This window comes from Heloderma suspectum, chromosome 6 (assembly GCF_057233095.1).
Source record: "Heloderma suspectum isolate Gila_16-S chromosome 6, 16-S_ref, whole genome shotgun sequence".
Classification (NCBI taxonomy): domain Eukaryota; kingdom Metazoa; phylum Chordata; class Lepidosauria; order Squamata; family Helodermatidae; genus Heloderma; species Heloderma suspectum.
This window is the reverse complement of record NC_139463.1, coordinates 105,486,748-105,500,491: the sequence shown is the minus strand read 5'-3', so window position 1 is coordinate 105,500,491 and position 13,744 is coordinate 105,486,748. Positions and strand designations below refer to the sequence as shown.

The following is a 13,744-nucleotide window of genomic DNA, read 5'->3' as shown; positions in this document are numbered from 1 at the left end:
AGCATTTGGCTCAAGTAATGATTTTATTTATATTCTGTAGCAGGAAAAATATGAATGGGGGCTGAGGAGCATATGAAATTTACAGTTTTCAAATACTTAAGGAAGCGAGGAGCAAAAATAATTTGAGGTTAGGCTAAGATGGAATGTTTTGAAATGTATGGTAAAGTAGCTTTTAAAATTTCTAACTAATAAGAAACATTGCTTCTGGGATCTACTACTTCGAGGATTTTCCAAGGAGATGTTGGTCGGACATCTGCCTGGGTTACTTAAGTTATGGGGCATTCAGATTAGAGGAGACAGTTTTGATTCTGTTAATATCATTTGTATAGGTCAATACCTTTTTTAAACAAGAAAACCAGGCAGTGAGCATTCCATAATTTTAAATATCTGCTCCAAAAAAAGCTGAATTCTGGATCCTCTGTAAATTATGGAACTGAAGCAAATTTGCATGATTTATTTTATTCTAGATTTGCTAGTCATGGAAAGAAAAAGTCCATAATGACCCACCCCAACTATTGAAAATCTTATTGTGACAGTTCTGTGGCTTCTGAGATTGCACCAGGGACTACCCACATGATTCCAAGCATTTCTTCACAATCATAAAGGCTGGAAACATGCTTTTCTTTAAAACAGACACACACACACACACCCTGAGATTCACAGGCAGCTGAATTTTGTATGTAGTACCACATTGTTCATGTTTTCTGTGATCCTGCAGAATTGAAGCATGCCTACTGCCATGCAAGACTCTATAGTTGTAGAATCCCAAATCCGGGGAGCCCTATTTTGAGCAGATTCAATGTGATTCAACCCCTTTCAAAAGTAGCCCGTTTAAAAAAATATCCTCATTGGACATTTGAATAACTTTGCATGAGCCATTGGCCCTTGTCTAATATAGCAAGTAGCATGGGAGGTGGGGGTGTTAAATGGATTTTGGAGAAGGGGGAATAGCTGTTCAGGGGAAACCCTGTACCATCTGCCCCTTCAGGCAGCTAAATATCTTAGTTCTGGACTATGCAGAAGTGTCTGCAGATGGCGAAGGTGTTAGTCTCCGAGATGGCTTGGAGTGTGCTCTCTTGTTGCAAATTCTTTCTGCTTGAAGTAATCAAGTTGTTTAATGTATACTTTGTCTGGTTCCCCTTCCACTCATTCAGTGTAAATGAGTCAGAATGGATCAGGAAGGTGGGGGTGACTTCCAGAAAACCCCTAACTTCCAGTGGAGAAACTACAAGCTTATTGTTGATCCAGTGCTCAAGCGGGGTCCGCACAAGATCTACCGCTACGATGGAGTGCATTTCAGCACCAATGTAAGTGGACAGGACTAGATTCTTATTTGTATGGAGTAGCGGGAGGATTTGGTTGATTCCTGCTGAGGAGGGTAGGGTGGTTCCCCTCATCTTTCCAGCTGTAATATCCATGCGTCTTTCTGAGTGCCCCTTCTTCATATGCTGTCCAAATTCTCAGCTTTTGCTTCCCCTGTGCTGTCTGAAGTTTTGGTGGTAATAACTCCTTGGATTTTTCTCCAGCTCTGAGAGGACAGCAGAGTCCAAGGCAGTGTTAACTCAAATCATTGGAAGAGTCAGCTCTGTGCCCTATGGCCCCATAGGCCATCACCTGTTCTGTGTACCTGCTGCTCCTGGTTGCTGCAGGCTCCTCATTCCCAACTGCTCCAGGGTTTTTTGTGCCATTGCACACTGAGACTAGACATCGGATACTTGAATGCTTTGCACAGCTCTTAGCAGGGCTGGTGCCTAAAATGTTTGATGTTTTTGCTTTTGAAGAATGGAGGCTGGCATTTATTTGAAATACATATATTCTAATTTTGTGTTAGTCTAGTTGTTTAAAAATGTTGAACATACAGCAGAGTGCTGTAGGAATCATGGCAGGTGGACCTTGTGTACTGACAGTCGCTGGGAAAACAGAGAGGTGTATAAATTGAACAGGGAAAGGAAAGAGGCATCTGGCTCAGCGGCACCTGTTAAAGATCTCTGGCAACAGGGATGAACAGGTGATGGTTTGTGTGACAGGAGTCAGGAATGCCTGAGTTTCTGCTTAATCTCTCAATGAGCCAATCACCTGTTTTTCTCTCAGTGCATTCCAGAGGGAGTTAAGAATGTTAAAGTCCCATTGGAGTAGATTGAATATGAGCAATTAAAACCCACTGAAATCAATAGGAACTTACATGACTTAACTTTCTCATGATTGCACCTATTGATCAGAGTTTCTTTGTCTTTAATATCCAAAGAATATGCAAATGAAATTGGTTTATGTCTATCTTATGAATTAGGTTGCATACTAGCAGGGATTCTAGAACATGGAAAATGCATTTGATTAAGGCTTCCATCAGATGTCGCTGGCATAATGTTAGATGACAAGGCTCTTGCCAGGTCTGTTTGTCTATATCAGGGCAGGGTGGGCAACCTGTGGCCCTCCAGATGTTTTAGCCTACAACTCCCATGATTCCTCACCATCCACTATGCTGGCTAGGGATGGTGGAAGTTGTAGGCCACAAGTTGCCCACGTCTGTTTTATATCCTATACGGTGTTACTCCAAGTGGTTATGTTCAGTGCAGACCACACACACCTTATTGTGTTGTTCAGTCGTTCAGTCATGTCCGACTCTTCGTGACCCCATGGACCATAGCATGCCAGGCCTTCCTGTCCTGCGCTCTCTCCCGGAGCGTGCTCAAGTTCATATTCATTGCATCCGTGATGCTATCTAGCCATCTCATCCTCTGCCGTCCCCTTCGCCTTTTGCCTTCAGTCTTTCCCAGCATCAGGGTCTTTTCCAGGGAGTTTTCTCTTCGCATTAGGTGGCCAAAATATTTGAGCTTCAGCTTCAGGATCTGTCCTTCCAATGAGCACTCAGGGTTGATTTCCTTTAGGATGGACTGATTTGACCTCCTTGCAGTCCAGGGGACTCGTAGGAGTCTTCTCCAGCACCACAGTTCGAAAGCATCAATTCTTCGGCGCTCAGCCTTCCTTATAGTCCAGCTCTCACATCCATACATTACTACTGGGAAAACCATAGCTTTGATTAGACGGACCTTTGTCGGCAAGGTGATGTCTCTGCTTCTTACTATGCTGTCTAGGTTGGCCATAGCTTTCCTCCCAAGGAGCAAGCGTCTTTTAATTTCATGGCTACAGTCACCGTCTGCGGTGATCTTGGAGCCCAAGAAAGTAAAATCTGTCACTGCTTCCATTTCTTCCCCTTCTATATGCCAGGAAGTGATGGGGCCAGATGCCATGATCTTAGTTTTTTTAATGTTGAGTTTCAAACCAGCTTTTGCACTCTCCTCTTTCACCCTCAACAAGAGGCTCTTTAGATCCTCTTCGCTTTCTGCCATTAGGGTGGTATCGTCTGCATATCGGAGGTTGTTGATAATTCTCCCAGCAATCTTAATTCCGACCTGTGATTCATCCAACCCGGCGTTTCTCATGATGTACTCTGCATATAAGTTAAATAAGCAGGGTGACAATATGCAGCCTTGTCGTACTCCTTTCCCAATTTTGAACCACTCGGTTGTTCCATGTCTGGTTCTTACTGTTGCTTCTTGACCCTCGTACAGGTTTCTCAGGAGACAGGTAAGGTGGTCTGGTACTCCCATCACTTTAAGAATTTGCCACAGTTTGTTGTGATCCACACAATCAAAGGCTTTAGCGTAGTCAATGAAGCAGAAATAGACGTTTTTCTGGAATTCTCTTGCTTTCTCCATGATCCAGCGAATGTTGGCGATTTGATCTCTAGTTCCTCTGCCTCTTCTAAACCCAGCTTGTACTTCCGGTAGTTCTCGGTTCGCATACTGCTGAAGCCTAGCTTGTAGGATTTTGAGCATCACCTTGCTGGCATGTGAAATGAGCGCAATGGTGCGGTAGTTTGAACACTCTTTGGCGTTGCCCTTCTTTGGAATTGGAATGTAAACTGACCTTTTCCAGTCTTGTGGCCACTGCTGAGTGTTCCAGATTTGTTGGCATATTGAATGCAGCACTTTAACAGCATCATCTTTTAGGATTTTAAATAGCTCGGCTGGAATACTGTCATCTCCGCTAGCTTTATTGTTACTAATGCTTCCTAAGGCCCACTTGACTTCACTCTCTAGGATGTCCGGCTCAAGTTCAGTGACCGCACTATCATGGCTATCAGGGACATTCAGATCTTTCCTGTATAGTTCTTCTGTGTATTCTTGCCACCTCTTCTTTATCTCATCTGCTTCTGTTAGGTCCCTGCCTTCTTTGTCCTTTATCATGCCCATCTTTGCACAAAACGTTCCCTTGAGATCTCCAATTTTCTTGAAGAGATCTCTAGTCTTTCCCATTCTGTTGTTTTCCTCGATTTCTTTGCATTGTTCACTTAAGAAGGCCTTCTTGTCTCTCCTTGCTATTCTCTGGAACTCTGCATTCAGTTGGGTATATCTTCCCCTTTCTCCCTTGCTTTTCGCTTCCCTTCTTTCGTGAGCTACTTGTAAAGCCTCATCAGACAGCCACTTTGCTTTCTTGCATTTCTTTTTCTTTGGGATGGATTTCGTTGCTGCCTCCTGAACAATGTTACGGACCTCCGTCCATAGTTCCTCAGGCACTCTGTCTATCAGGTCTAATCCCTGAAATCTATTCCTCACCTCCACTGGTCAAATGATACAGTTAGGCCATGACTGTTGGCTAACTTTAACTTCTATTATAATGTTCCATAAAAATGTTCCTCGTTTTGTTTTTAATGTCTCCATCAGTTCTTAATTTAGAGCTGTTGTTAAATTCTCCAGAGAGAGATGGTTCAATTCCAAAATCCTTTTAGAAATGAGAACAGGCAGTGGAGCAGTTTGAAGATCATAGTCTTTGGTTTCTAGGTTGCCTGCCACACTTGAAGTTTTTTTTCCTTAAATGTTAACCTGCTTATGAAGCTTCCTTTGGACATTTGTTCCATAACTTGCTGGTGCTTAACTTAATATGGTTTTCTCCTGCACTTTGAGGCAAATCTTCAGATTTCTTGGAAGGAAAATCTACTGAAATCAGTGTATTTATTTCAGGATAGTATGTGCAAGATTAGGGTGTTAAAGCAAACATGCATCATTACACCCAGTTTACAGTCAGAGAATTGAGGTTATTTCAGGATTCTTATCAGTCTATATCAAATATCATTTTCCCCCCTGAGCTGCAATAGCACTTGGAATCTGGAACACAAGGAATTATATCTCTTTCCAACTCCTTTGCTATTTTTAACATCTTTTCTGCAGAAATACTAAGCCTGCAGTCCTAAGCCTACTTTCAGTAAATCCCATTTAGCTCTGTGGAACTAGCATCCTTAAACTCATGCTGTAGGTGTTTGCCTGATTTTGCTTACATGCATCTTAATTTTTAATATTACTTGTCCCAGTCCTTCTGGATAAGGCAGGAGATGAGTCACACACCTTTTTTAAACTCTTGGTGCTAGTTATAACTTTGACATCATATCCCCCAAATACATACAAAATCCAAAACTTTCCACATTTCAGGACTGAGGGGGACACCAAAAAATTAACCTGCTTGTATCTCCTTGAGATATTTGCTCCCTGCAGCCAAAAAAAGGAATGCATCTTCCTTCCTTTGTTTACTGTCCCTTTTTCTCAGCAATATTTGACATGCTTAGTTTCACTTTCTTGTAGCCTCCAAGGTCCTTTACCTTGCAGATGTTGCTTTGTTTGGGCACTCCCCCAAGCAACGGAAGCAGTGGTGACAAAGACAGTTTCAAAGCTGTGGAGAACCTGGAGGCAGATGGAAAGGAGAGAGAAAATGTGGTGCAATTTAAACTGTGATGAATTAATAGTTTGGATTGTATGTGTTCAAATAATCAAATAATCATTGTTGACTAGGAGGTCCAGTCTTAAAATCCACTGAATAAAGAGATCGGCAAGTGTCTGGCAGTCAGATCCACCATTGTCCAGAATTTTTCGTATTTTATATCCTAATAAGCCATGTGTATATTGGAAGTATCTTTCATTTAACTGAATGGAATGTATTTCCAAATAAATAGTTCAGGACTAGGGTGGAAATGGGCTGTCTTGGAAGTGAAGATGGGTAGGTTGGCTACAGTCTGGAGGTCCATATGCACACCTGGGCTTGTCTCTACTGCCATGACTAAAAATATATGTAGTATTGTAAGTTTGCAGAAGTGCTTTATGGTATTTGTCTTCACCCTCCTAATAGTGAGGGTAGGTCAGTTCCCCATCTGTATAATGGAAACAAAGAATGACTCGCCCAAGGCTGTACAATGAGTCCATGCCAGAAGTGGAACTTGTGCGCAGATCTAAATCCTGTTGTATGTGGCATATGCCCTGGTTCAGAGATTCTCTCAAACTATATTGTCAATACATTGTCAACCACTGATCACCTGTCTATACAGGTCTACTGTGTATATAGATTTCTCTTTCAACCAGATACTATCTAGAGCCAGTTCAATACTTCACTCTGACATGGGTAATACAGAATTCTAGTTCTTAAGAAACATTATCTCAGACAAGATTTTGTCTTTTTGTCTTTTACTGCAAGATATTAGCATAACAGTACTAAATACAAGAGCTTACGCATGCATAAATTCAAACACATGAAACATCTAACTTTCTTAAATAAGGCTTCTAAGCAGAGTCAAGTACATTTGTTAGTTCTCAGTGATAATCAGCTTACCAGGTTGATTCTACAGGCAACATGTTGGGGAAAGCTGATCCTAAAGGATAGCTTCCACTGTTGCATGTTCTGAGGCTCCTTTATGTACTTTTTGGATGCTATAAAATACATCCACACTATTTTTACTACAGTTTATATTTCTTATCCAAGAATTCCAAAGATAACCTTTTTACTCTAAACCTTCATATGTCTAAATAAGAGTATAGAATTTTGAAGTTTCTAATGGAGATTAATTTGTATACCAACCTACTTATCTAAACATTTTAACTTTCTTTCACATGTTGGAGGTATGTTTTTGGCGCAGACACATTCACTTGATATCATCCTGTCTTGTGAGCTTGTTTTTCTTACGTATTTACAGTGTTAAGTGACCAAGTGGCCTCTTGGTCACTTACCTGATGGCCCATCTGACCTAATGACCCTACGAGACTCTACTAATTGAAACTCATAAACCTAAATTAAACATTGATACCTCCTTATCTGGATTCTTTTCTAAACAGTAAAAGGGTACTAATGATCTTGTTCTAATTGCCTGGTGCAATTGTCTCTCTGGTAAACCTCAGAGCTAAGACATTTTAATTACTCTTGGGTCTGAAGCCCATACTGGGTGATATTAGGCATTGGAATCCCATTTTTAATTCCAGAATTCTCTTGGAAGCACTTGGAATTTCCTAATCGAGCAGCAGGGATAAGATCATGTAAATATGAAAGATTTGCTTGATCTGCCGCATCTACACTGATTTTTATAGCCTTCCTCAAGCGCAGCTCTTAATACAGCTCATTCATGTGGGCCCACCTATATACAGGGCCATTTCTTATAGTGTGGGAGTGGTTTAAAAAGAAAGTTGGCTGCTCATGGATGAGAGCCACATGTGCACATCTACTTCCTTAGCACAGAAGAGGATCTTTCTCCATTACAAATGGCAAACCACTATGGAAAAAATGACAACTTAATAATATGGAGGAGTCCTCAATAGCTGGGATCAGGCATACATAATATCTTGCTGTACATAATTACTTCTTTCCAAATCTGGGGCTCTTGTTGTTCTCTGGTTAATTCAGATGCTGCTGCTTGAATGCCCAGAGTAACTTGTTTGGCTATGATACTCCTGTGTTCAACTGGTGGTATGGAGAATCACAGTATGTGATCTGAACTCTATCCCAGTTGTCTCCCCACCTTTTCTCTGAGAACCTAGGAGCTCTCAATCTAGCCTCCACCTGCACCACCTTTTTCAATTATTGGGGACAGTACCAAGGATGTTTCTTTTCCATAAAGGCTTTTTGAATTGTCATTGTTGTCTAACAAAGTCTCCCTTTATCAAGGATTCGGGTCACGACCCCGTGCGTGATGTTCAGGATCCCAGGCACAGGATATGGTCCAAAAACAGAGACCTTTCCCTCCCTGTCCCAAAGTTTAAGGTAAGCTACACTGTCCTCTATTTTTCTTCTGTTCTCCTAATGTTTCCAGTCTCCAAATTCATCAGTGCAGCATCAGTGCCATATCTGCCTTTCTTGGAGGCAGATATCCCCAAGTGGTCAAGTGTGCATGTGTAGTTGCATGTCATGCTGTGAATACATTGACTGAGTTCTACCCTAAATAGTTCTGGGACCTGCTTGCATCTCCAAGTATCTTTCCACAGTGGGGGAAGTTAAGTTGTGGGGAGATCTGGGAACTATATGTGTAAGAAATACTGTCCTATCAGCTTTGACCTTGGGCGTGAAAACCCCAAGGTCACGTCTTAGAGAGGAAGGCTCCAACATCCCATCTTAAAAGGAGAAATTCTTGTGGAAGGGAGATTTGGGAGGGCAGGAAAGGGAAAAATGACTTTTTGGGGTAAGAGAAAAGACAAACAGAATAGTATTTACTTGCTCGTGTTAAATGTTGCGGTATTCCTTTGAATTATGTTGTTGTGAAATGTCAGATGTGTATCTGGACAGTAAAAAGTTGAATAAGTAGGAGGACACATTCTTCAAAGAAAAATCTAGAATCTGCCTTCAGAATAAGCTCTGAAAATTTAGAAGATCCAAAGTATATTTAAGATAGTTTGCTTTAGTTCTGACATCTGGATTTATATAGAGATGGCAGTTTTGTTTTTGGACATTTCTAGAGTAGTAGTGGGAAAGGAATGAGGTGTGTTTCAGGTAATCTGTTCTGGGGTAGAGATGAAGACACATGCAATCGGGAGGGCTGGGGATCTGGACAAGACCGGTGGAAGTCTGTCCAGCAGCTGTGTGATTTCTGAACCCATTCTTGTTCTTGCCAGCATGTGTTAAAACTTTTGGCCATTACCAGTTGTGTGGGATGCTTTTTCTGAACTACTGGGGTGTGGGAGTATGGCCTTTGGTGATTGATTTTAGCCCCCTCGCCCCATCTCTCCTTCTGTCTTTGCTGCAGCTGGATGAGTTCTATGTGGGCCAGATCCCTCTGAAGGAGGTGACCTTTGCCCGGCTCAATGACAACATCAAGGAGCCCTTCCTGGCGGAGATGTGCAAAAAGTATGGCGACATTGAGGAGATTGAGATCCTCTACAATCCGAAGAACCGCAAGCACCTGGGTCTAGCCAAGGTGCTCTTCACCAGTACAAGGGGAGCTAAGGAAACCGTAAAGAACTTACACAATACTCCGGTCATGGGCAACATCATTCATGCCCAGCTCGACATCAAAGGTAGTCCCCCTTCAAACATCTTTCCAGTTTGGTATTGCCACCCTGGCTCAAAGTAGTGTCCGCTTCCAATAAATGGCTTTTTCTGTCCACAGGTCAGCAGCGAATGAAGTATTATGAGCTGATTGTGAATGGCTCCTATACACCCCAGACTGTTCCCACTGGGGGCAAAACACTGAATGAGAAGTTCCCAGCAGACTCAGTAAGCCTGCAAAGCTCTCTTGTTTGAATTGTCCAGAGTAGTTTTGGGGCCACTAAGAGGCCCAACCAATGAATTCTCTTTTTTTATTATTTATTGGTTGGTCCAAACTCCTGATAAGGAAATTAGCCATCCTTCTACTCTGCCCTTGTATTCCCACGACCACCACCACACTTGTCCCTTCCCTGTGCTGCGCTACACTCATTGCTCACCTGCAGGGCTCTTGCCACCTACTGGTTGTTGATGCCCTGAGCTAATCTACTCAGACTCCAGTTAGACACTTGCACGCTTTATCTGCCAGAGTAACAAAACAAAACAGGAGCAGTCATGATCCTCTGTTCTCCGTGGTTGAATTGTTGATATTTGCCCTAGAGGTGGTTGCATTTCAGGTAGCTTGGTATGAGCCACTTGATTGTGCAGACCCCTGTCATACATCTCAGCTGCAGGTGAGAAACTCCTACTTGAAGACTGAGCTGTTCTCATTTTTCCTTTTACAGTCAGAGTCCCGAAGGCGCCACTCGACCGATTCCTCCTACCCAAGCAATGCAATGCCTTCAACGCCTGGCAATGGCACACCTTGCTCTCAGGACACTCCCTATTCGAGTGGCCGGCAAGACACACCCTCTTCGTATGGCCAGTACACACCACAGTCGTCCCAGGGGACTCCATATACGCCTCGGGGAGGAACACCATATTCCCAAGATTCTGCCTACTCCAGCAGGTAGGTGATCCCCCCGCCCCAAGCCAGGAGTGCAGAACCTCAGGCCCAGTACCAAATCCAGCCCTCCTGGGATCCCAGTACAGCTCTCAGGTTCCCTAGGAGGTCCCACCCCCTTTCCCCCAACCACCAATTGTTTGGTGGCCTTCTGGCTTTTGTGCAGTTTTTTCCCATTCTAAAAGGTTGAAACGCCTCCCCGAAGGCTTACTTACTGGCAGTAAGAGCTTTCAGCTAAAATATGCTGGTACTTTGAGGGGAGCGAGGTTGAAAGATGAGGTGGAATCCGGCCCTTGGACTGAAAGAGGCTCTGCACCCCTGCCGTAAGCAGTGAGGGAGTGGCCTCAGAGGATTCATGCCCTTGAACCAGCCTTTCACGGCTAGTTAAGTAGGAGAGAGCAGAGAGAAGAGTGCTCACGGAACTGTTTCTTCTTTGATTATCTCTCGAAGGCAAGGGACTCCAGGCTACTCTACCTACCAGCCAGAGTCAACATCGTACAAATCCCGCCGGCATGAGAACAGCTTTTCAGACTCCTACTCCCGTCGGCATTATTCTTCATCGTCGTCTTCATCCTCCTCTTCCTCTTCGTCCTCCTCTCACTACCGCAGCAACGACCATCACTACCCACCCTATAGTCAACAGTTTGACGGTGGCAGCAGTGTCAGCACTGCCACAGCCAGCAGTAGCCGGTACCAGCGTCTCTCATCCACCTTAGAAGGGCGGCCTTCCTCCTCCTCCTCCTCCTCCTCTTCTCATCGCTCCCACCAAAGAGAGGACTCTGGCTTCCATTCCCGTCATAGGGAGCGCTCCCAACGGGATGATACTACTCCTTCCTCCACAGCTACTGCTGTTGCTGCTGCCACTGCCGCCGCCACCACCTCCTCTTCTTCATCTGGGACAACAGCATCAGATGGTGCTCAATTCCAGAACAGCCACAGTTTTGTTCAGCAGAGTGCAGAGCATTTCCCAGCACCAAGCGTGCTCTACCCGTCTTACGCAGCCACTCCGGAGCCCTTCTCAGTACCTGCTGAACCCCACACCGTGGACCAAGACTACCGGCTGCTCCCCACAGCCGAAACCTTCGCCGCCAATTCCCTCCCTCCCACAGAATTTCTTGCTCAGGAAATAAAAGAGAACATCAGTCCAGTAGTGACAACGGCTCTAGGGGTTGATGACCGATCCCATTCTCCTGCTGTCCAGACCTCACCGGCCCGATCTGGCTCCCCTGCACCGGAGACTACCAATGAGAGCGTCCCCTTTGCTCAGCACAGCAGCTTGGACTCCCGCATTGAGATGCTGTTGAAGGAGCAGAGGTCCAAGTTCTCCTTCCTCAATTCAGACACGGAAGAGGAAGAGGAAGAGAAGGGAGCACTCAAGGGGGCAGAGCCACATGGGCCCTGCACTCCACCTCCTCCCCTTCCAGTGAGCTTTGAAGATGTGGTGCCAGCATTGGACACAGGTTCAGGAGGAGAATCCCCCAAAGCCAATGGGCAAGATAGAGTAAGATCAGAAGATTGTGAATTTGCTGTTTGTGTGTATGTAGATATAAAAAATAGACACACACACACACACACACACACTGCATACGTAGAATGAGATCATCGTATATGCTAATAGCAAACTCATTCTGTAGATCCTTATATAATACTGTCTACACATAAGAGGGAGGTATCAGCAGGCTTGGGGGGAACTGCTAGATTTGCACAAATACAAACATTTTATAGGGGAAGGGGAACCTAAATGGTCTAATAAGGTCTGAGCATGCTCAGTGACCAGACAGTGATGGGCGTCTCTGTGGGTGGGATGGGGACCAGAAAAAAACAGGGTTGGGGGGAATAGATTATCCTGGAAGGTGGCCTCACTAGCTGCCTTGAACAGGAGCATTTCACACAGCAACATTTTGTTGCAGGAAGCATGTGTGTTTGTGTGTATATAATGTAGAGTGGTGAGAAAAACTTTGTGAACCCCTTAGGATTGTCATATATTTCCAATTTAAAGTGTTATTAGATCTTACTCTAACCCCATAATCCTAGATAAAGAACAATAGATAACCTGATTAAACAAATGACGCACAAACATGATGCTTTTTCAATGGTTATTTATCCACAACTGATTCGGCATTCAGTATCCATGTGTGAAAAAATATGTGAACCTTTAAATTCAGTACCTGATGGCATCCCCTTGAGCAGCAGTGATTTCAAGTAAGCATTTCCTGTAACTGTTGTTCAGTCTCTCACATCAGTTTGGGGGAATTTTGGCCCATTCCTCCTTGCAGAATTGCTTCAACTCAGTGGCATTTGAGGGCTTTCTTGCATAAACAGCTCCTTCAGGTCCTGCCACAACATTTCAATGGGGTTTCTGTCCGGACTTTGACTAGGCCATTGTAAAACACGACATTTCTTTTTCCGCAGCCATTCCCTGCTTATTTGGGATCATTGCCTTGTTGCATGACCCAGTCTCAGCTCAGCTTCAGCTCATGGACGGATGGCCTGACATTGTCCTCTAGAATCTTCTGATAAACTGCAGAATTCATGGTTGTGTCAATGGTGGCAAGCTGTCCAGATCGTGAGGCAGCAAAACAGACCCAAATGATCACATTCACACCACCATGTTTGACAGTTGGGATGCGGTTCTTCTGTTCAAACTCAGTATTTGTTTTTCGCCAAACATAACATTTCTCACTGAGGCCAGAAAGTTCTACCTTTGACTTGTCTGTCCAGAGAACATTGTTCCAGAAGTCTTGGGGACCATCTATCTGACCTTTAGCGAACTTCAGATGGGCAGTAATGATCTTTTTAGAGAGCAGTGGTTTCCTCCTGGCTATCCTCCTATGAACACCATTCTTGCTCAGTCTTTTTCTGATCACTGAGTCATGAACACTCACATTAGCCGAGGGAAGAGTGGCCTGCAGATACTTGGATGTTATTCTGGGATTCTTTTTGACTTCCTGGATGATGTGCTGGTTTGTTCTTGGAGAGATTTTGGTAGGACGATCACTCCTGGGTAGAGTGACTGTGGTCCTGAACCTTCTCTGTTTGTAGGCTATCTGTCTGACAGTGGATTGGTGGAGCCCCAAATCCCTAGAAATGATTTTGTAACCCTTTCTAGACTGATGAGCAGCAATAACTGGCTTTCTGAGGTCCTCATGTGTCCTTTGATCCTGGCATGATGTGTTTCCACACAACCATATAGTAAAGACCAAACTCTCAAAGTTTCTGATCCTTTAATAGGGTGGGGCCTCCCAAACTCACCCCTGATTATTTGCCTAATTACATATACACCTGATTCTAATTATTCCCTTTAATTGAGCTGATGCAACCAGGGGTTCACTTACTTTTCCACATACCCTGGCTCTTAAGTACTCATTGTTTGCCTAATTTATACGTTGTTTCAGTTCACAAGACACAGAATTGGTTAATATAAACCCTATTGGATATTTAGAAAAGAACTGGTTTTGATTCATGAAGGCTATCATGGTAAAACTATGGAATTTCAGTAATTATCATTAGGGT

At 43.8% G+C, this 13,744-nt stretch overlaps 1 protein-coding gene across 4 annotated transcripts in view; it reads left to right on the top strand.

Annotated features, from left to right (window-relative positions):
• SETD1A (SET domain containing 1A, histone lysine methyltransferase) overlaps positions 1 to 13,744 on the top strand; it is a 45,331-nt gene that overhangs the window by 2,382 nt on the left and 29,205 nt on the right. For all 4 annotated transcript variants that reach the window (XM_084806057.1, XM_084806056.1, XM_084806054.1 and 1 more), the window contains 6 exons: positions 1,155 to 1,307; positions 7,978 to 8,073; positions 9,050 to 9,320; positions 9,413 to 9,519; positions 10,014 to 10,237; positions 10,682 to 11,732. In XM_084806057.1, the coding sequence (XP_084662183.1) occupies positions 1,170 to 1,307; positions 7,978 to 8,073; positions 9,050 to 9,320; positions 9,413 to 9,519; positions 10,014 to 10,237; positions 10,682 to 11,732 (1,887 nt within the window). In that variant the 5' untranslated portion in view covers positions 1,155 to 1,169. The remainder of the gene's footprint in view (positions 1 to 1,154; positions 1,308 to 7,977; positions 8,074 to 9,049; positions 9,321 to 9,412; positions 9,520 to 10,013; positions 10,238 to 10,681; positions 11,733 to 13,744) is intronic.